The sequence below is a fragment of the Cladophialophora immunda genome, assembly GCF_000835495.1.
Source record: "Cladophialophora immunda strain CBS 83496 unplaced genomic scaffold supercont1.8, whole genome shotgun sequence".
Classification (NCBI taxonomy): domain Eukaryota; kingdom Fungi; phylum Ascomycota; class Eurotiomycetes; order Chaetothyriales; family Herpotrichiellaceae; genus Cladophialophora; species Cladophialophora immunda.
The window spans coordinates 440,632-461,262 of NW_015622548.1; the positions used below are offsets into that span (position 1 = coordinate 440,632).

Here is a 20,631-nt window from a genome sequence, read left to right on the forward strand (position 1 = left end):
GGCCGCTTTTAAGAAAACAAGGCGTATTGGGTGTTTACGATAAAACCATAAAGCGGCATCATTCTCAACCTAAAACGCGTGTATCTACTTCCCCTCTCGGCCCCTCCTCCAGATTCAGCCTTACTTGTTCATGCCACGCCCTTTGTCCCCTTTCGTACCACTTGTACTCGGTCGGCTCCTCGCCCACAACCAAAACTGCTCTATGGACTGCTAGACAAGTGACCGAAGTCTCCACTCGTTCACAATATCACCGCTACTGCTCCCAATGCATCGGACCTTCGTGGTCTCCCTCAAGCTTCTCTGGTTCTGTGGGCCTTTAAGTGCATGGCAGCCTGCAGGCAGCCGCGCGCCCTAAAGATGCATGCTGTCCTCTTCTCACAGTCCTTTCACCACCCGCTTGGATGCACCGGGTGCTAGGGAATAACTTGTCCGATGCTAACGAGATGGTTGCCTTGCTCAGCCTTTCCGTTCTCTTGGCGAGGTCAAGGCATGGCAAACTCGCAATCTGCCTTGCTTTGCCTGAGTCAAGTCACTTCGCGGGGCGCCAGTCATTCGGCTCCTGTAACAGCTACAAAAGGCTGTGTTGTCTCTCAAGTGGCCATCGAGCTTGCTAGTTCTCTTGCTCCATTGAGACTTCCAAGATGGTGCAGCTAAACAGAGATCAGGCTGTCCAGAAAGCTCAACGCCATATTGACACCATAAGAAAAGAAGCTGGACTGGACGACACCAGTGCAAAGAGCCGAAATGTCGAGAACCTCCAGAACGCTCTTCACACGTGAACAGTCCCTCGCTTTCCTCTGTCATGAGTCACTGTCTAACCATGCCGTAGTCTCGCAGATGAGCTGTACCAGAAGTCCACTCATTTCCTCCTCGAGCTTATACAGAATGCCGACGACAACGAGTATGATGCCGCCGAACCTAGCATCTCGCTAACGTACCAGAATCGACGTCTGAGGATCGATTGTAATGAGAAGGGCTTCAGTGAAAAGAATGTGGAGGCCATCTGTAGGGTGGGCAGCAGCACCAAAGCTGGCGTTAATCGCGCTACCGCGTATGTCGGAGAGAAAGGCATTGGTTTCAAGTCGGTCTTCAAGGCTGCTGACGTTGTCTGGATCTCGTCCAACTCCTACACCTTCAAATTCGACAAGAGACAAGTCCTAGGTATGATTGCGCCTATCTGGGAGCCGTTCCCTGAGCCCGCTATTCCGTTCATGACATCTATGCTCCTGCAATTGTCTCCGCAGTACGACGAGAGGCGGCTGGTCTCGGACTTGAGAGGCTTCGACCCGCGTATGCTCATGTTTCTCCGCCGCTTGAGAAACGTAACGATTACGATTCGAGAGGGCGAACTGGCCTGGCAGACCACTTTCAGGAAAAGCGTCGGTACGAGCCACGGCGAGACAGCAATTGAGTTGACTCGAGATGGGGAAGTCACGAAGTATCTTGTCAGCTCACACGTTGCTACAAATCTTCCGGTCGAGCCCAAGCGTCCTGGCGCAAGGGAGTCCCAGATCCTGCTTGCCTTTCCCGACGTCACGGACCAGCCATTGACGTCTCAAAAGGTGTATGCCTTCCTTCCGATTCGAGACTATGGCTTCAAGGTATGTAGACATTTATCATCAGGGGCCAACATACGCTCACTGATTCTCTTTAGTTTCTTCTTCAGGGAGATTTTCTACTTTCTGCGAGCCGAGAGGACGTTTTGACAGACTCCCCATGGAATTGGGCCCTTCGAAGAGAATTTATCAAAGCGTTTGTTGCTGTCACTAGAGCATACAGCCACGGTCAATTGTGTTATATCTGGCCTCGATTCATCCCATTCAAGATGACTCAGCGCCATTTCTTCGAACCAGCCAGACGAGAAATCATTGAAACGCTCTCTCGACAGCCAGTGTTGAAGTCCAGAGCCCAAGAACTAATGATGCCGTCCTCCTTAACATATGTTCCCTTGGATTTCTGCGACAGGCAAGGGGTCCCGATGACTTCATCCCCATTGAACGACCTGGCATATCTGTGTCATAAATATGATGTCTCCCTTCACGATAACCTGGAAGCACTAGGCGTCACAAAAATGACCGCAGCCATATTCTTGGAGCATTTGGATCTCTATATCAAACAAAACACCGCGCTATTTCAGAAGATGAAATCAGTTGAGTGGCATACACGGCTTGCAGAAATTCTTTTGAAGCTGTCTTTCGACACCGAACAGCATGAGAAGCTTTGCAAGCTACCGATCATTCCTCTCAACGACGGTCGATGGGTCTCTGCCCAAGAGAAGGCTATCTTTCTCCCTCAAGAAGCCGAAAATTCCATGGCCCCTGAGGGCCTCGCATTCCGACTAGTTCGAGAAGATGCTGCCAACAATCCCACAGCTCGATCTCTATATCTTCAGCTCGGACTCAAGGTCTTCGGCCAGGATGCCATCGCCGATTGCCTCCTCCATGTTCATACTCAGCCTTTGTTCAACCCAAGAAGCTTTACCGTCAAACATCTGATATCCCAGGCGATGTTCCTCTTCAGAGCCAGAGTACATGACTATGAGGTCAGATATCTTTGGTTCGCCACATCGGATGGTTCCGGTCGCTCTCGCGCAGAGAGTGCATACCTGCCGTCGCAGGCTCCGTTTGCAGCGAGTCAGTACTTTGCTGGTCGGAAAGATATCGATTTCATACATCCACATTATTTGGACGCTGTCAAGGATGACCAAGCGAATTGGCTTGAGTGGCTGGAGAACGCGGCGAAAATCTCTATTCTGCCACGCCTCACCCAGGTCGACGGACAATCACCGCACTCCTTTGGACTATCTCGCCACTTTACCCTGATCATGCAGAATTTCAAGTCTAGAGATTTTCTGGTCCTTCTGAGAGATAACTGGGGCTATTACTCGCGCTGGCTCGAAGATGATGCTGGCGGTGCTCGAGATGACTCCAGGTCGGCGAGACAGGCATGTCGAGAGAGACTCAGAAATTCGCTGCAAGAAGCGCATGTGGAGTGCCTTGGAGGTGCGAAAAAGTCCCTGCGGGACGTATTCCTGCCAATTCCGGAACTTGTCCAGCAGGCAAATGGCCAGGTGCCATTCGTTGATATCGACGACCCTCTCGACCCACGTTGGCAGAGGTTGAAGATCTTGGGGCTTGGTGTCGAGGGCGACGTTCGTTTCTATCTCCGATGTCTATATGCAATGAGCGGTACGTCAGATGCAATTGTTATCGACCGCGCTGGTTTAATGCTTGAACAAATCCAAGCCCGATGCTCAGAACTGCCGGACTTAGTGAGGCAGTCATTCGAACAGAAGCCGCTTATTTGCATCCCTAACAAAAGAGCTGGAGGTGAACCCCGCTGGGTCAAGGTGCAAGATTGCTTGTGGAGCGGTCCAGAATGCCTTCGACGATTTGTTGCTCTGAAGAACATATACCCATCTTGTCAGCGGCTTTTCCGCGACTTCTTCCTGCTCCCGGACGCGGGCATTGCGGACCTCATACGCGAGACCAAATTAGTCAATGTCGGCGACCCGCTGTCTTACATCAAAGCTCTGTTTCTCGAAATTGAAAAGCATCTTGAGAAGGACGAGACGACGACGGCTATCGACTCACTTCAGACACATTCCATATGGCCAGTCTATAAGACAAGCAACGAGGACCAGTGGGATATGCTCGGGTGCGCCAAAAACTCGGACGCGTGGTTCATTGCCGACAGAGCACATTTGCTGGAGAGTTTCTGTGGGATCGTGCCTTTGCTCGCTTTCCAGGTCGAGGACGTCCTGAAACTCCCACTCCTGATTCGGAAACTGGGCGGTGACAAGCGACGATTGACTCGAGCAGTCACGAGCATCGCAGAGACTGTTGGTATCTTACGACCCGATCCCAATCGGCAAGCCGACCTACGGTCAAGAGCCGAATTCGTAGCCAGGTGAGTACTGCTCCGCTATCCAGCGACCAGTTGACTGCGTCCCTTTTGTATTTGAAAAACTTTAATAACCAAAACTCGCCGCTAGACTTATGCCTAAAAAAGAACATGGCAAGAGGGAAAAGGTGGCCAAGCTCAAATCGTTGCAGGCATTCTCCACTACAAGAGTCATTCAAAAGTGGTCCGTGAAAGTTGGCTTGGACAACCGGTCGGGGCGATCGAAGGATGGGAACGTTGTTCTGTCGACTGAACACAGCCATCTCGAAATCTACGTGAAAAACGGGTATTTTGAATCACACAAGGTTCCCAGAGATCTAATCGAGGCCATCGCTGGCTTCTGTGGGGTCGAAGACAAGGGCTTGTTTCTCCTTACTGTTGCCCTACAAGAAGACATTTCGAACATTCAGAAATGCTTCCAAGAGCATGGCGTTCCTGCTCTCAACCTTGATGACGACGCAGCAGAAGAGTTTGAAGACATTGACGACTTCGACCCGCGAAAGTCCCAGGGCCGGGGCACAGCGACGACGAGTGGACCGAGCCAGAATGGTAAAAAGGGCTTGCTCAAGGGAGACCTGGTGCGTATGTTCACAGCTGTTAGCATATTTTCTACAAACAGTGGCCCCGGTTATATTTTTAAAAGGAATGGTCTCAACAACTCCGACGAGGCTTTTGTGATAGATAGCGGACTCGGTGGCCTCAGCGCCGACGATCTCTATGTGGAAGACGAAGAGGATGAGGATGACGCCAAATCTGTCGTGTCCCGAGCGTCCTCGACACTTTCTGGTTCAACGCTCGGTGGCAGTAAGATGAGAATCTTTGCTGCAGTCCCCGCGAGAATGATGCGACGAAGTACCGTCTTCTCTGACAATGTGCGTCGAGAGACCGACGATAATCTCGAGTTTCTTGGTCAGAAGAAGGTATGGCCTACCATGTTGAAGCCTGTCTCAAAATCCATGTAGGCATGAACAACGTGACTTTGATACTGACGAGCGCTGCAGGTTTCAGAAGAACTACGACGGATGCTCAACAACGGCTACGATCCAGATGTCCACTGGACGAGCAGTCTGAGGACAAGAAATGGACACAAAGCATTCATTCGGGGCCAGAATACCAATGGCAAGTCCAAGCTCTACGCCAGCTTCACGATCACCGACACCAGCGGAATGTTCAGTCGGTATGTCGCAGAATGCTATCCAGAGGCTAGGAGATGGATCAAGCGTCCGCCCGTGTATCATCTTGATGTGAGAACGACCAAGGGCGACTTGGCCTCTGAGTTCTCTTATAGCAATGCCCAATGGAAGATGGTGAGTCGGTGTCAACAATGTCGCCAGCATATTCCGGTCTAATGCTTTGCAACAGGCTCGTACATACACGATTCCCGATTCTACGGACACCAGCATTCCAACAGATGTGTACTTCCTCGTCCGCGTCTTTAATGCAGACAAGGAGCCAGAAGTACAGTTCCTGCTAGACCCTTGGTCACTCTTCCTCCAGGACAACTTGCGGCTGAAGGCAGAGAAGGAGTATCGTGCTAACGTTCACGGGCTCAAGGTGTGATCACAGGTGCTTGACTAGAGTCAACTTTTTAAGTCTTCAAGGTTAGATGCAGCATCGGTGACTTATGATCATGCTGCAATATGGTAGATACAGTCTCAGGAGCTTCGAAATACTATCCATCCTTACCGCTTTCATCTGTCATTGGGATGTTTCTTGGATGCGAAGTCTACGCTGATCAGCCTGGGAGGTTATGATCTCGCGCGAGGCTGAAGATGCGATGGACAATGAACATCGGGCGCATATTTGCTCCGCCCTATTTATCCTTCTCCTGATACGGTTGGACTTTGGCGCGCTGAAGCGCAATATGAAATCTTCGAGCTCCAAATTATTAATTGATCGGCCATTGCATCACCAGCCGGGGGTATCTAATACTTGTCGCAACCTTTTGGCCTATAGTCCAGTCGTTCATTTGTACTCCCAGGTTTTTCCTTCTCCTTCCTCTCCTTGACATGTTTCACTCTCCTCTGTATCTCTGAAACCGAGAAAAGATTGCGACGAGAACCAAACCCCCCTCCTCAGCCATGTTCCGACCGGCGGCCCGGTCAACGCTGCGCACCACAACTCGCTCCTCCTTTCCCCTTGCTCCCGCCGCCAGGAGTACATCCGGGAAGCGGTTCGCCAGTACATCGCCAGAGAATGCGCGGCGGAGTTGGAAGGGCTCGGCGTTGAGATGGGGTATCGCCATTGCTGGCATTTACTATTATAACACGAGCCCGGTCTTCGCGGAGCAGCCACATCATAGTAAGCCAATGCTCCAACAGTCCCCGGGATTGCTGGTCGAGGGCTCATGGCCCTTTTTTGCGGAGGTTGGAGGCTTATTTGCCAATGTGCGTGTGCTCTACAGATCTATTAAACCCGAACCTCGACGCCGTCGATGACGAACGGAGGGACCACTCGACCTTGGAAGCCCTCACCTCCCGTCGCGCGAGGGAGGCCGAGAAAAACGCCTCCGTCCTCCACTCCGCCGTCGACTCAATATCGTCCGAGAATGCGTCCACAACCATCGTTGCTGACCACGGGCCTCTGACTACGGGCACGGCCGAAGGGCTAGAAGAGGAGGCGGCCGGCGAGGGAGCCTTCAACCCAGAAACAGGAGAAATCAACTGGGACTGCCCTTGTCTGGGCGGGATGGCGCATGGGCCCTGCGGCCCGGAATTCCGCGAGGCCTTTTCATGTTTCGTGTATTCAAAGGAGGAACCCAAGGGGATGGACTGCATTGACAAGTTCCAGAACATGCAGCAATGTTTCCAGAAATACCCGGAAATCTACAAGGGCGAGCTGGAGGACGATGACGAGTTGGACGCCGGGTTGGAGGCGGAGAAGCAGGAGTTGGTCAACGAGATCGCGGAGAGGAAGAGGCAGCACGAAGGCGCCGCGACGACGCAGCGCAGGTTGCTGGAGGAGCCGGATCCAGCACCCCGGCCCGCACAGACAGCGAAGAAAGCGACCTTTCCTGAATCAAACGAACAATCGCACGAGCGGTCACAGTCGCTGACAATGTCCGAGCCGGAGGCTGAGAAGAGCGATGCCACGACGTCCGAAAATGTAGAACACCTTCAAAGTGACAAACCGCCGGCATCAGAGGGAAGGGTGAGGGTGAGTGACGACCCGTCTCATTCTTCTACAATGTCGCCCGAGCGGGAAAACGTTATAGAGGGCCAAAAGTCAGGAGTGACCAGCGCACCAAAACAATCTTCATCCGCTGCGGCCGAGGAAACATACAATCCGGAGGCTAGTATCGTGCCTAAGGCTGCGCATGATGCGACCGGTGCTGAGGCGGAAAAGTGAGAAAAGTGAGGATAGAAGGTGGAGAGACCTAATGTACATGACAGAAAAGAGTGGTTGTCTTCTCTTGCATACCAGCATGGTGGAGTCATTTACACAACAACATGGAAGACAAAAAGTGTTGTGCATCATTGACGCGAGGCTCGATTTGTACAATATTGGAATCAACAGATGGCCTAGGAGGAGTTCGATACATCGCGGTGCTGTCATTGTTGATGTACTCGTAGCAGCCAAAAATAAAGACCTCATCTCCAGTCCACCTTTCTCGTGTGCTTTGTTCACAATGTAGAGCCTTACCGAGCTCAGCGTCATTTTTTCCCATCGGGATGGATAAAGAGCCAAGATTAGGGCTGCCATGTGGCACAGCTGAGGAAGAGGTAGCGTACCTGTACCGAGTAGGAGGGGACGAGTAATGACTGGGACACAATTTTGGGTCGCCCAGGTAGCTAGCTAGACTCGCTAGGTAGGGAGTTTTAATAAACAAGCAATCTCCGCCTAGGCTTCGCTTGCCACGAGGCAAATTTGAGACGGACGCGATGAGGTCGAGATGGGCGTGAGATAGCCGACTCAGCGGTGTCCTCGTGGGTTTGCAGAGTCGGAGTGTTCCCAAACGTCTCTTCCCCTGGAGAATATTCAGAGTGCGTCCTCTCCAGGGCGATCCTCGTATGTCCGGCTAGTCTTGGTGTGGCTTGCCGTTCTCTTTTTGCTCCCCTGTCCCTTACATATTCATCGTATACGCATTGGGAAGGGGCTCAACCACCTGCATCTCCACCCGAAACTCGAGCCGACCAATTCGGAGGAGGTTGAAACAGTGGTTTGGGGAGCACCGCAGCCTATAAAACCCTCGTGGGATTCGGGACTAGCTCTGCCCTAGTGGACTATTGTAAGCAGATCAGCAAATAGACTTGAACGGTAGCGTGCGTATTAATAGCAGTAACGTAGGGGCATTCTTCCTGAAGTCATTGGACTGTTGGGAGATGCTGGGAGAAGGTCAGAATTCGCCCCCCCCTGGAGAAAAAAGAAAAGACATACAAGTAGGTGCAGATGGCGAGGGTGAAGGGCAGACAGTGTTTGGGTGAGAACAGCCCGCGCTCTTCGGGTGATGGGTGACAGCACAGTTGAAGGACGCAGACTAAGCAGTCCTGGTGACCCCTTTTAACCCGAAAGCCTCAAGCGTCAAGCGCTCTGGAACCCTGAGTGGCCTGGGTGGCGCCTGTTCCCAGTAGCCCGCCAAGCCCTACAGCACTGGTGGCACCCGAACAAGCCCCCGCAAGCCAATCGCCTGAGGCCCAGCAAACCCCCCTTGACCGTTCGCCGCGGGATCCCGTTGGCTGGCCGGCTCCCCTAATGGGCAGTAAGTGGGTGCGTCAGATGCCTGGGAAAACCGGCAGCGGTCTGACATGAGATGGACGCGGGCATCTGTGGCATCATGAGCGGGAAGCCTCTTGGAAGTGCCGCATCACCTGCTGTCAGACTAAAGCCTTTTCTCCTCTTCGCTCGGCTTCTCCTCCCTCTCTTCTCCCTTTGCTCCCCTTCCTCCCTGCGTCCCTCCAGGCTTGGGTCTTTTTCCCATCCATCCACACCCTCTATCATCGTTTTACCTCGAACTTCTTTTTCTCTCCTCACCGTCCTTTGCTGTCACTCTTCACACTTCGCTCTTCCTGACCTTGTTGCCTCCTCATTCCGTTCCCTTGACCTTTCCTGTCGACTCCGGCATCGACTGTGGCTACCTCGTACTCTCTCGGTCTCGCGTCGCTCGCCTTTCCTTTCGACCTCTACCGTTTTCGCTCTAATCGCTTCTTCAACCCGCCTCGTCCTCACTGCGCCGACTTCCAGGTCCCCAAATACGACCCGCCCGATCCTTTTCCCATCTCTAACCGATATATCTTACGGCCCCTTCGAACTCCCTCAGTCGTGGAGAGTGACTTGCACCATATCTCATAATCGTCCATACACACACCAGCAGCTTTCAATCGCTCGATCATTGCCGCGCAATATCCTACGCTATTACACCTCGATCTGATTGCCGAACCACCTTCATTGTTCTAAATCTCCCTTATCTGGTAACCTCAAGATTCAAGAGACGGCTTTGTACAATCAAATCATCTACGCCTCTGGTCTCGCACCATCTGCACATTTAGTACCTCCACCACAGTTTCAAGGTTTCTGCCAACAGCTGGCTGAACATTTGGTTCGTTCAGCCAACCTCGCTCTACAGAGCATCAGGACTGACAGGATCAGGCAGGCATTTCCTCTCTGGTCACGCCGTACGCCTTCTCTACTCCTACCGGCACCTGAAACTAGCTCCATCACGACCTCGTCGCTACCTAGTCACGACTCGTCCTAATTTTCTTAATTCACCAGACCAAAGGGAATCTCACACTCCTTGCTCGCATTCAATTCTCGCGTCGGCAGTGCACGGACTATTTTTCTTCCTGAACTTTTTGAACTCCAGCTCGGACACTTCGGCTTGTCCTAGCCATACACAGTTTCAGTCTTATCAACTTACACAGTATACGATCCTTTGTATATTTCCTCTAGAGTACAATGAGCATCGACGCTGGCGGTGTTGCTCAAATGACTTACCAGTCCCCATTCAACAACTCGATCGGCGTTTCTGGCCCCGGTTTTGCTTCTCGCGGCAAAGGTTCCCATATCAAGCGTCTCAGCGTTGCACCACCCTCCAAGATCTCGACCATCGATGAGACTCAGCAGGCGAACACTGTTTCCACACCCCGCACTAGCCGGGGTCACCTTCTGGCAGGTCTACGCACGGCTCCCAAATCTGCTACGGTCCCTCCTGCCACCCATGGCATAGGACTGGAAAGTAGCAAGTACGCCTCTGCGGCGTACGCCAACCAGGTGCCGCAGACAGCCACTGGCGTGTACTTTCCAGGAGGCAGGAACGCGGTGCAAAGCAACCTACAACAGCCCTACTCGCGTCCTGAGCATGTTCTTGCCCCTCCATCTCTTGACTTCGTTGACGGAGCGGAGAATATGGATCAGAATTTGTACGATGAACTGGTAGCCACCAATAATTACCTTGCTCAGCAGCAACGAGCTCTCCAACAGCAGTTGTTGAATGTCACAGCTGCAGCGCATCAGCTATCTGGACTCAACCTAAACACCGGCTTCGTGAACAACATCGGCCAGCAGCAGTACCAGTCTCCCATCAGCTCCCCAATGGGTCTGTACAATCAACAATTCCAGCAGGGTTTGCAACCCGTGGTTCATCCAGTCCCAGGTAGCCCAGGTGTTTTCACTGTCTACAATCCGATGACTGGCCAGTCGAGCTATCTCGTCGACAATTCGTATCACCAGCAGCAGCAGCAGCAGCAGAAAGAGGTTTCTCCTGTCCGTCAGAACAATTCTGTTTCCCCACCCCCCGCCACGCCTGCCTACCAGCGCCAGTATCCTGAGCCATCTTTTCCTGTGACCGAGGTTCGTTCAAAGACGCCTCCGAAATCCACGCCATCTCCGCCGCAGGAGGTTGAGCCTCTTCCGCCTCCATCTGCCAACGCGTTCCGACGGGGCCACCGGAAGAACATGTCGTCTGCCAATATCAAGACTGCAGGCGACTGGACAAAGGGCTCTGCAGCCAGACCGGCGGGATTCCCACAGACTCCAATGACGGCCACTTTTGGCCCCGGCCACGGAAGAGCCGGAGAACATCCTGTGAGACAACCAAAGGGCCCACCCCTTCTGCAAGAGCTCGAGGAGAAACCTACCTCCAAGCATGAGGGGAGCAAGAACTTTGCTACTCGACAACGCCGTCGAGCCGTTCATGACCTTGTTCGTGCGGGCCGTGAGCGTCGCAGTGACGGCGGTCGTCAACCCGGTTCTGGAGCCGGAACACCTGGCAGCGAGAACGAGTTCAACTTTTCCGTGTCTTCTGATGATTCGGTTCTTGCTGGGAGCAGCAGCCTCTCGAGCAAGCCGAGCCTCGGTAGTCTCCGGGCTGCTGCCAGCGGGGCGATTGGGTCGGAGATCAAGGAGAAGTCTCGTGAGCGGTCCTCGGTTGACAGCGTTGGAGCGATTAGTGCTAAGAGCTTGAGTAGCGATGAGGGCAACTCTGTTGGAGGACCTATTGTCGAGATTGAGCCGCCCAGACGCAACACACCGTTGATGGTTCTTAGTAGCGCTGAGAAACGCAAGAGCGTCGTCATGTGAAGCGGAAAGGCGCAGTAAGGGCGGTGCCCTATTACCACACCATTGGAGTTCTCTTGGAAGACTCAGCCACTCGTTTCATCACGACTTTGATGACTTGTTACTCCGAGATTGATTGGCATGAATATTACTTTACACTCGATCCCCCTAAAGGAAAAGCTTCGGCAACCTCGATTGGAACGCTAGGAATATCCTTTAATGAATGGTTTACCATCGAATAGTCCCTTTTTTCTTGACTCTGGCTAATTTTGAGAGTCCTCGGACTGTCTTGTTAAGGCTGGATACACTCTTTTATTGCATGACTCGAGCGAGCACCGTCTTGGGAGGACTTGATGGGGAGGCAGAGATGCCTCGCAGAGAGTCTTTCATGTCTCGTGCAGCTCAGTTTGTTATTCTGGCAGATTTGGTGGCGTGCTTTGTTGGCATTGAAACGGTTGTGTCTGAGTGTCGTGCCCTGGTGAAGAGATTGACGGATGGATGGATGGATGGATGGATGGATGCATTGATGGACTGATGGATTGATGGGTGGGTGACGGGACTGATTGCTGGGAGGACGCACACGCGCTATCGCTATCGACAGACCCCGAGCAAAGGGCTCCTGACTTTGTTAACAATTCGACGGACGGTGAAGGGGAGGAGGGGGTGCCTTGGCCTGCTTAGTACATTGTACCCTGTTGTAACCTATGTATGTTCGTCCGCTTGCTGCAGAAACGAAAAGCTATCACGATGAAGACCGAGTACCTATTTTCTCCATTACCCAGCTACAGTAGATAGATACGACGTGCGCTTCTCTTGTCTCGTCTCTTGCTGCTGCTGCTCTCCTTCCTCAACTCTCCAAGGAAGACAAGAACAAGACAAGACCAGACGAGACGAGACAAGATGGGGAGGGCATCTCACACCAAGGATATGCGGCCTCATGCTCTTCAACGCCCCGGGCTTCTCAAGGAGACCAGCCTGGGACGGTGTATATGTAGGTAGGTGTAGGTATGTGTAGGTATGTGTATGAATTCTACCGTTTGACAAAAAGGGGGGGATTAAGAAAGGGGGGAGCATGACAGCGCACGTCAAAGTCAAAGCCATAGTCATGCAAAGGCCAGTCCCAAAACTTCAATACTCCTCGTGCTCGTGCTCAATTCATTGCTTCCGCCTGCGTCGCCTACGTATCGCATTTCTTTCCTACTGTGGCTATGCCGTGCTTGTAAGCAATCAATCAATCAATCAATCGGCTCCCCACTCATGCAATCGCGTCCCTATCCATTCGCCTCATCCCCGCTGGACTCAATCTGGCCCTTTCAATTTCGAAGCCGACCTGCAAAAGGGTTCATCCTGGATCCCAAGCACAGGTCTCAAGCAAGCCCCCGCTCAACTATTCAAGTACCGAGCGACAGCACCTCTCAGCCTTCTGCCGCCCTCACCGGCCACATTGATCAGATTCTCTAGGTCATCTCCCGCCGTCAGGCCGAGTTTTCGGACGAAGTCCTTGGCCACCGTCTCAATGTCTCCGTACGCGCCGTCGCCGCCCTCGAGACCGGTAGGATCATCCTCGGGACGTCCGAAATACGCGTTGGAACTGATCGACGTGGCACCCTCGAAGGTTTGCAGGCGCGATTTCGCCTCGGCTTGCGCCTGCGGGTCGTAGCTGTTGCGGCCAAAGAACTCGTCGGACGAGATCGACTTCTGGCCGCCGAATTTGCTGCGGGCGTATTGTTCTTCCTCGTCTGTATAGGGGTAATCAAAAACGAGATGGTCAGTCTGCGGTACAAGAGAAAAAGAAGGAGCGTTGGACAAGAGGTAACCAGGAGTGAAGCGGAAAGGGGATGATCAGGTTTGTTCTTCGGATGTCCTTACCGTCTGCCGCAGAGGGTTTGCTGTGGCCAACAGCACCAAACCCCAATTTCTTCGGCGCTGCCGCGCTTGAGCTTGCCGCTCCTTTGGTTGGTCCAACCTGTCCGAATCCCAACCGACCCATACCCATTCCCAGTCTCTCAAGCTCGCTCGGGCTCCGCGCGTGGCTTGGATTCGACGCCGCCCTCGTCGCAGTATTGATAGGTGTCGGCGTCTCCTTGAGTGTCGCGGCGGACGAAGCTCCAAAATTGGAGGATTTGCTGGCTTTTGCGAGTTCCTCCGCCTTCTCTGCTTCAGGGTCATAGCCTAATTTCTCTATCCTCTCGGCCTCGGCCTTTGCTGCCTTTTCAGCTGCTTCAAAGTCGATCTCCTCACCGACAACCTTCTTTGCGCCAAGTTTGTGTGCCGGTTTCTTTCCGCTGAGAACGTTTGCGCGTCTGGCACCAGCGCCGCCGGCAGCATTGGGGCCTTTGCGGATCGCGGAAGAAGACGTCGTACGTATTGCGGCGGGAGCGGGGAGGGCGGCTTCGGCGTCCTTTACGGCGTCATTGGCTGTGTTTGCAGCCAAAGGTGAAGGAGATTTGGGCCGTGTCTGCGAGCCATTTGTGGCGTTACCAGCCGAGAGGAATGGGGAGGCGGTGCGTGAGATCACAGGAGGCGTGCCGCTTCGTGAGGGCGGATTGCTAGGCCGCTTGATGGTCGGCTTGTCCCAGGAAGAGAAGAAGTCGTCTGCAGGTTCACCGGCGGGCGTGGATGTGCCGTCGGCGCCAGGAGTGGAGAGGGGGTCGTCGGTGATGACTACCTCGTCAGGGTATCTGTTCAATGTGTAAGGCCGTGTTGGTACAGTCAGGATTCCGAGAATAGCATACTCTTGAGCGTCTCTTTCAGCTCTACGCTTAAGTTCCTCCTTGTATTTGTTCGCAGCATTGGACGTGTATTTGACCTTCGCATCCTTGCTCGCGAGCGCAGCACTCCCACCGTGGGATTGGAAGAATTTCGTGGCAGACTCGTTGCCTCCAACTTTCATAGTGCGCAGTTGGCTCCATTGCCAGACTATCATCCGTCAATATCTTGCTTCTGTTGCAAGGGAAGTGTCGCAGGTACCGTCTAAATTCGTAGATCTGACAAAGGAGATGTGAACACCCAGGTTTCTGTGGTTGGAAGAGCAGTCGAGACATAGATAGACTCCGAAAGGGACAGACGACCAAGTCGGGTTCTTCTGGCCGCAGTCAAAACATATCTGTGAATGTATGTCAGCCGGCGCGCGGAAGATGTGGAAATGTAGATTTCGCAGAGGTGGCCTCCTTGTAGGGCCATGGTGTCAGTACCTTGTTGGCCGGTTTGGCTTTCAGCTTCTCGAAGATCTTCTGTGACTGTGCCTTTGTTGCACTCATCCTGACAGACCCCAGGATACACGAGTGGGAAGTGAAGGGAGACTGGGGATATCTAGAGGGACAGTGTTGAAGTATTTGACAAGCGAATCTGGCTCCCAGCATGCGCCGGGTTCAGGGCTCGTGGTAATGTACGGAGTAGTAGACGCCACTAAGCGAATTCGGGACGCTCCTGCGCCGTTCTTCACACCAGCGTAGGGAATCTCTTCTTCTGCCTCGACCATGAACTCAAGTTTTCCATGGATGAACTGATCAGATCAAGTCCTTGAGATTCACATGCAGAATGTTACGACTCAGGCAGACCGTGCCTCGGAGGCTGGTTTTCCCGTGGACATGGACATGGGTGAAAAGACGCGTCTCTGTCGACAGAGGGTGCGGTATCCAAAAACTCAACAGAGACAGGTTTATCATGTCGAATGTATCGGGTGAACATGAAGAGTCTTGCTCATAATGAATGCTAAGTGTATCTCTTTCTCACGTCTTCCTGACTCGTGGCTTGTTCTCAGTTTTTGTGACTCGGCTCACTGAATTCTCATCCTCACACACTCGAATGCAACATTCTCACATCTACTGCTGTCTGTTCTGCCCTCATCCTTGCTCCTATTCTTCATCTCCTCCATGCTGCCGCTAGACGACTAGCTTCCTTTTTCACGCGGTCTCGAGCGCCGAGACAGCCAACTGACTGACTGATCGCTTGGTTTACTGATGATTCATGAGCTCAGCCGTCTGCGGCGCCATCACAATGCCAACACTAAAAGATCTCGTTTGCCATGTACAATGGGCAGACACTGGATCCGCGTTCCCCGAATATGGGACGGTCTACGGAGATGGTGTCGTCGAGACCTACATTGCTATTCCTAGCCATCCCCAAGCGTTCACCATTCGACTGACGTCCCGAAAATTCATTTACCGAGGGTTGGCGATGGTGGTCTTTATTGACGGAAACTACCAGTGCAATCGTAACAGAGTCAACCTGCAGCCTGCAAAGGATGATGTGCCTGAGATCAGAACAAACATCGACTTCCTCGTGAGACAGAAAGAGAAACCCTTGGGTGATGGAACGTACATGGGTCGTGAATGGCGCTTTGACGATTGCAATCTTGGTGAGAACCTTTCACAGCGAGCGAGGTCCAAGCTAATTGTCGTCTACCAGTCTCTCAACTTCCCGAGGGCGTCGACAAAGGCCACTTTGATGAGCTGGGGACGATCGAGATCTTAGTTTTGCGATGCAGCAGCAACAAGCTTGGAGAAAGCCAATGCTCAACTACCTCTTCAGCTGAACACAGCGGGATCATGGATGACGATGAAGAAGCTAGAGAAGAACTCGAAGCGGGTGACTCCAGAAGTCAATCGAATACTGGGAATCCTCCTGCTCAGGCTGAACCACCACAGGCTGAGGAACAGGATGCGCTCGGTGGCTTGTTTGGCCTATTCGATGGACCTGCCGATGGCTGGCCTTTCTTCGCTGCCAATCCAGGAGATGCTCCATCAGATGGTTATTCTCGATGGCATTGGCAAGCACCCGTCGGTCACCATGCCCCTTATGGTCCACATCAAAGACCACAGCATTCGTCGGATTATCGTCCAGCTTCAGAACATTATGCAGAACCACGACGGGTCAGGTACGACTACCACGACTCTCCCCCCTCGTCTGCATATGCACGTCCACCAAACCCACGTCCACCGCCCGTAAGACCGGAGAGACATGTTCACTTCGACTATGGTGACAGGACAGGGTCCCATCCCACAACCTACCATACAAGATATGATCACGAACCTTATCATAGTTGGGAGCGAGATGATCAATATGCATACTCCCAACCCGGCCCAAGTCATCACCGTCCGGAATATCACAGACATCGCAACTCCTATGAGGACTATCGTGCTCCCCCTGAAGGTAGGCATTACACGTACGACGCTGAACGAAAAGTCTATAGCCAATATCCCGATCTGCATCAGATCCACGGCAGCTCCCAGCCGCGTACCCCTCTGGCTAGTCACTCTACTCAACATTCATATTATCACCAACCCGCGGGGGTTAATCATGGTCCTTCCCATGCATACGGTCCTCCGACATTTGCTGCTGCTCAAGCGAATTTGCCGAACTCTGCTCCGTCAGTGACACCGTTTCCTCCTCTGCCCCCCAAGATCCCGATCCAGCCTACGAATCTGCCTCCCATTCAACCACAGCCTGTTCTACATCCTATTCCATTTTGGGTTCCCCCACCAACAATGCCCGTTCCACCCTTTCCCGCTGCGATGCCGATCTACCCACCGCCGAACAATGCGCCCCTGTTTCAGACACAGAAAATTGATGCCAGCAAGGTCCCAAGTGTCCAAAATGAGAGCACATCAGGTCCAGGTGGAGTCCAAGATCAACAGAATGGGGATAATCAACAGCAACAAGGCGGTGACGATGCCAAAAATGCAGCGAACAATAATTCCAACACAGTTCCGTCTAGCTCTGCTCAAGATCCTCCACAAAATACAAACAATAATCAAAACAACGGCGACTGGAAACCTTCCGCCGAAAATAACGCCACCGGTAACGGCAGTACGTGGGCAAATGAAGGAGCAAATGAAAGCTGGAGCAACAACAACAACAGCCAGAACCTGGACGACTCCGAAAACAACGGTGATAATACCCCCAATTGGAATAACGACACAAACGGCGACAACTCCGGTCAAGGTTTAGGGGACAATACCACCAATACTGGGAACGGTCAAGGTTGGGATAACGATAATAATCATGACGCCGGAGGTGGCAGCTGGCAAAATGAGCCAATTCAGACCGACGGCGGAAATCAACAAGGCAATAACGGCGGTGGCTGGGGAAACGAGAATGGAAACTGTGGAGTCGGCGAGAATGGCCAAGCAAGCAATGGAAGTAACAATCAGGATATTGGCTCGACCTCGAACAATAGGCCCGTACCGAGCGGGAACATTTCGAACAGTCGATCTCTGTACGGACCCCATGGAGCGTACTACACCTCGATAGCCAGTGCACAACATGCCCCCCCTGCAGAAGCCGAAGAGGAGCCACGGTATGATGTCCCTCAAGCTGTTGCACAATGCATGGGAATCACAAAACAGGTGCAGCCGGGTAAAGGCTACCTGTACAACAAAAAGAGATGCGTTCCTCACTACATTGACGATCTGGACGAGCCGTACGCTAGGTTTGTCTTCAAGTACCGAACAAAGGAGCAACTCAAGGATGAGATCGGGGTCGAGATCGCAGCTGAGCCCAGTCCGAACGAAGACGTCAACGCTCTCGAGAACTTGGACAAGGCAGAGTTGATTCAGATGGTGCTTCGAGCAAAGGGAGCTTTGGGTGGTTCAATACCCAGTCCGCCGCCGAAAGTGACACCGCCTTCAGTGAGAAGTTTTGAGCAGGTTCCTGTCGATCCTCCTGATGTGGGCTTTCTCAGATACAACTTGCCAAGCATGCGCAACGTCTCCAATACCACGGGCCTTGGAATTCGATTCTCCAATGCTTCAAGTAATCAGAGCAATCCGGGGAATGCCGACCCAAGCAACAACCACCACAACTGGAATAATGGCTCGAACAACGATTGGCAAACCGGTAATAACCAGCAAAACAGCGGTGGGAACAACGGTGGGACGCAAAAATGGCAAGACAACAATCAGCAGCAGGGTAACAACAGCGGAAACAGCCAGAACTGGGGGAGTGGCGGCAGCAACAATAATAACAATGGCGGCAACAGCAATGACATCTGGAACAACGTCTCCGCAAGCAACAAGAACGGCTGGGACGGCCAACAAGAGAAGCAGCCGAAGGTGGCCTCGAACCCCTCGAGGAACTTCAGCGCGCAGGCAACCTCTCGCCGCGGTTCAGCGATCAGCCCGAAGGGCCAGAGCTCCGCACGTTCACAAGGTCGAGGAGCGGGCAGCACCGCAGGGCCGCCGGGCGACATTCTCGACTACGTGCTCAACAACCCCGAGGCCGCGGCGCGGATGGGCATTGCCGGACCTCCACCTCCACCGCCACTGGCGCCCCAAATCGCCTGCACCGGCTCTGGCACAGTCGGGGGCGGTCAGACGAATATCGACATGGGCTTCAGCGAGAGCGTGAGCGGCGCTGGTCCACGTCCGCCAACGCCCACGGAACCTCCGCCGCCGTGTAGCCCTCTCAGCGTGCAGGATCAAGGAGCATTCGGGGCCGCGGGCTGGGGAGCAGGAGGAGGAGAGAATCCAATGCAGCCGAGGAGTGGTTGGTGAAAGCGCAGCGGGCTGAAAAAAGGGCGAGAAATGAATAGCAAGCGGGCAGTGACGCAGAAGGGGGAATGAGGCTTGTCTTTTTCAACAACGTTGGATTCTTGAGCTCTTGTGAGTCAAGTCAACAACCCATGTCTTCTAAATTCTAGGTCCGAAGCGGTACATGACAACCTCAGATAGGTTCTCTTCCGCGCGTGCATGCCACGTGAGCTGCAGAAAAGGAGGGGGTGGGCTCTTACGTTGGTACGACAGAGCTGGAGCATTGAGGAAAGGGGGCTTGCAAAACCAAAAAAGGGCTACTAATAGTGTCATGACTTTGCTTGTTTCTCCTCCTTCTCGGTCATCTCAATCTCCTCCTTGTCGTCTCCCACGACGAAGCCTCCACCAAGCAATATCGCGGGCTCGTGGATGTTGTGGTGTTCGTAGCTCAGGGTGCCCACGCCGCCGGCTTCCATGATCATGGCCGTCTCGGTGAGCGGCCTGCCGATCCAGCGCACGGCGAAGGCGCGCAGGATGTGGCCGTGGCCGACGACCAGGACGTCGCCCGTGACGCCGGGCTGCTTGGGCTTCCCGATGACCTTGGCGTGGTACTTGTCCCTGATCTCGCGGATCAGGCTGTCGACGCGGTCGATGATGTCCTGCGGCGACTCGCCGCCGGGGCAGCCGTCGCGCCAGATGTCCCAGGGCCCCAAGCCCTGCTTCTTGCGCAGCTCGCGGATCTCGGCGCTCGTGATGCCCTCGTAGTCGCCGTAGTCCCACTCGGCGATGCGCGCGTCGATGGTCACGTCGGCGTTGGTGCGGTGCGGCGGCGGCGGCAGCGGCGGCGGCGGGTCGTGGGCCGAGGTGTTGTTGGAGGGCGATTGCCACGGGTAGGGCTGGTGGCAGCCGAGATTGAGGAGTTCGAGCGTTCTTTGCGCGCGGTGCCGGGGGGAGACGTAGCTATATTTTGGGGGGCGAGCCAAAAGTCAGTCACACGGATCTCTAATAGAAAAGAGGGGAGGTCCTGCGTCGAGGGGAATGAATGAAACATACATATGGACCAGCTGCTTGGGCACGATCAACCTATCGTCACCGACCAGAGCTTTCCCCGTTGTACGCACTCGCTTCTCCCCGTCCTTGGTCAGGGGGATGTCGGTGGTGCCCGTGTGTTTTCCTGAGAGGGACCATTCTGTCTCGCCGTGCCGAACGATGAAGCAGCGCGGGGTGGTCATTTTGTGTCGCCGTCGTTGTCGCTGTCGCCGTCGCTGTCCCTGTCCACCTATTGAAGTTCGGCCGCAGAACAAAAGAGGTGGACGCCGGAGAGCGATATCCGCGTGGGCGGATCGAGAAGAGCTAGCGGATGTCAGAAATTAAGAAAGGAGCAGCACGGAGGGTGGGATCTGGGGTTTATCAACGCGAGTCTCTCGGTGGTGGTAGGAAAGAAGGACGAGGAGGAAGTTGTTGGCGGTTCGCCCGATCCGGATGGAAATGGAAACTGGACTGACGTAAGGGAGGACAGCAGCATGAAGAAACGGATCTAGGTTAGAAGAAGGGGGGGTGCGCAATGGAGATTTGTTGGGCCCTTTTTTCTCTCTCTTGTGAGTACTCAGCTTGGGTCATAAGTCATCAGGGCAATGTTTACGGAAGACAGATCGATCCATTGAGGGGCGCTCGAGTATTTTCCCATAACAATTTACGGTGGTGCCGGGTGGTGAGTGGGGGTGGAAGGGAAGGAGGGGCAAGGGACGAGGGGCAGCCTAATGAC

General features: G+C 53.6%; 6 protein-coding genes across 6 annotated transcripts; 4 read left to right on the top strand and 2 right to left on the bottom strand.

Moving 5' to 3' along the window:
• Positions 1 to 497: 497 nt before the first annotated feature.
• Positions 498 to 5,618, top strand: PV07_12215 (uncharacterized protein). Its single transcript, XM_016399722.1, has 6 exons — positions 498 to 775; positions 830 to 1,601; positions 1,655 to 3,909; positions 3,995 to 4,823; positions 4,905 to 5,210; positions 5,266 to 5,618. Exons 1-6 carry the CDS (start codon positions 642 to 644, stop codon positions 5,461 to 5,463), a joined length of 4,494 nt encoding a protein of 1,497 aa, XP_016242534.1. The 5' UTR covers positions 498 to 641; the 3' UTR covers positions 5,464 to 5,618.
• A 175-nt stretch (positions 5,619 to 5,793) lies between these two features.
• PV07_12216 (uncharacterized protein) lies at positions 5,794 to 7,503 on the top strand. The gene is made up of 2 exons (XM_016399723.1): positions 5,794 to 6,204; positions 6,308 to 7,503. Exons 1-2 carry the CDS (start codon positions 5,985 to 5,987, stop codon positions 7,249 to 7,251), a joined length of 1,164 nt encoding a protein of 387 aa, XP_016242535.1. The 5' UTR covers positions 5,794 to 5,984; the 3' UTR covers positions 7,252 to 7,503.
• Positions 7,504 to 8,779: 1,276 nt separating this feature from the next.
• Positions 8,780 to 11,918, top strand: PV07_12217 (uncharacterized protein). The gene is made up of 2 exons (XM_016399724.1): positions 8,780 to 9,439; positions 9,490 to 11,918. Exon 2 carries the CDS (start codon positions 9,796 to 9,798, stop codon positions 11,416 to 11,418), a length of 1,623 nt encoding a protein of 540 aa, XP_016242536.1. The 5' UTR covers positions 8,780 to 9,439; positions 9,490 to 9,795; the 3' UTR covers positions 11,419 to 11,918.
• A 475-nt stretch (positions 11,919 to 12,393) lies between these two features.
• PV07_12218 (uncharacterized protein) lies at positions 12,394 to 14,731 on the bottom strand. The gene is made up of 5 exons (XM_016399725.1): positions 14,589 to 14,731; positions 14,365 to 14,500; positions 14,130 to 14,313; positions 13,264 to 14,075; positions 12,394 to 13,133 (listed from the first exon to the last, which is right to left on the bottom strand). The coding sequence occupies exons 1-5, from the start codon at positions 14,652 to 14,654 to the stop codon at positions 12,778 to 12,780; spliced, it is 1,554 nt and encodes a 517-aa protein (XP_016242537.1). The 5' UTR covers positions 14,655 to 14,731; the 3' UTR covers positions 12,394 to 12,777.
• A 662-nt stretch (positions 14,732 to 15,393) lies between these two features.
• Positions 15,394 to 19,048, top strand: PV07_12219 (uncharacterized protein; the record flags this gene model as incomplete). Its single annotated transcript, XM_016399726.1, has 2 exons — positions 15,394 to 15,754; positions 15,805 to 19,048. The coding sequence occupies 2 exons, from the start codon at positions 15,394 to 15,396 to the stop codon at positions 18,888 to 18,890; spliced, it is 3,447 nt and encodes a 1,148-aa protein (XP_016242538.1). The 3' UTR covers positions 18,891 to 19,048.
• PV07_12220 (uncharacterized protein) lies at positions 18,960 to 20,491 on the bottom strand. The gene is made up of 2 exons (XM_016399727.1): positions 19,920 to 20,491; positions 18,960 to 19,826 (listed from the first exon to the last, which is right to left on the bottom strand). The coding sequence occupies exons 1-2, from the start codon at positions 20,096 to 20,098 to the stop codon at positions 19,196 to 19,198; spliced, it is 810 nt and encodes a 269-aa protein (XP_016242539.1). The 5' UTR covers positions 20,099 to 20,491; the 3' UTR covers positions 18,960 to 19,195.
• Positions 20,492 to 20,631: the final 140 nt, after the last annotated feature.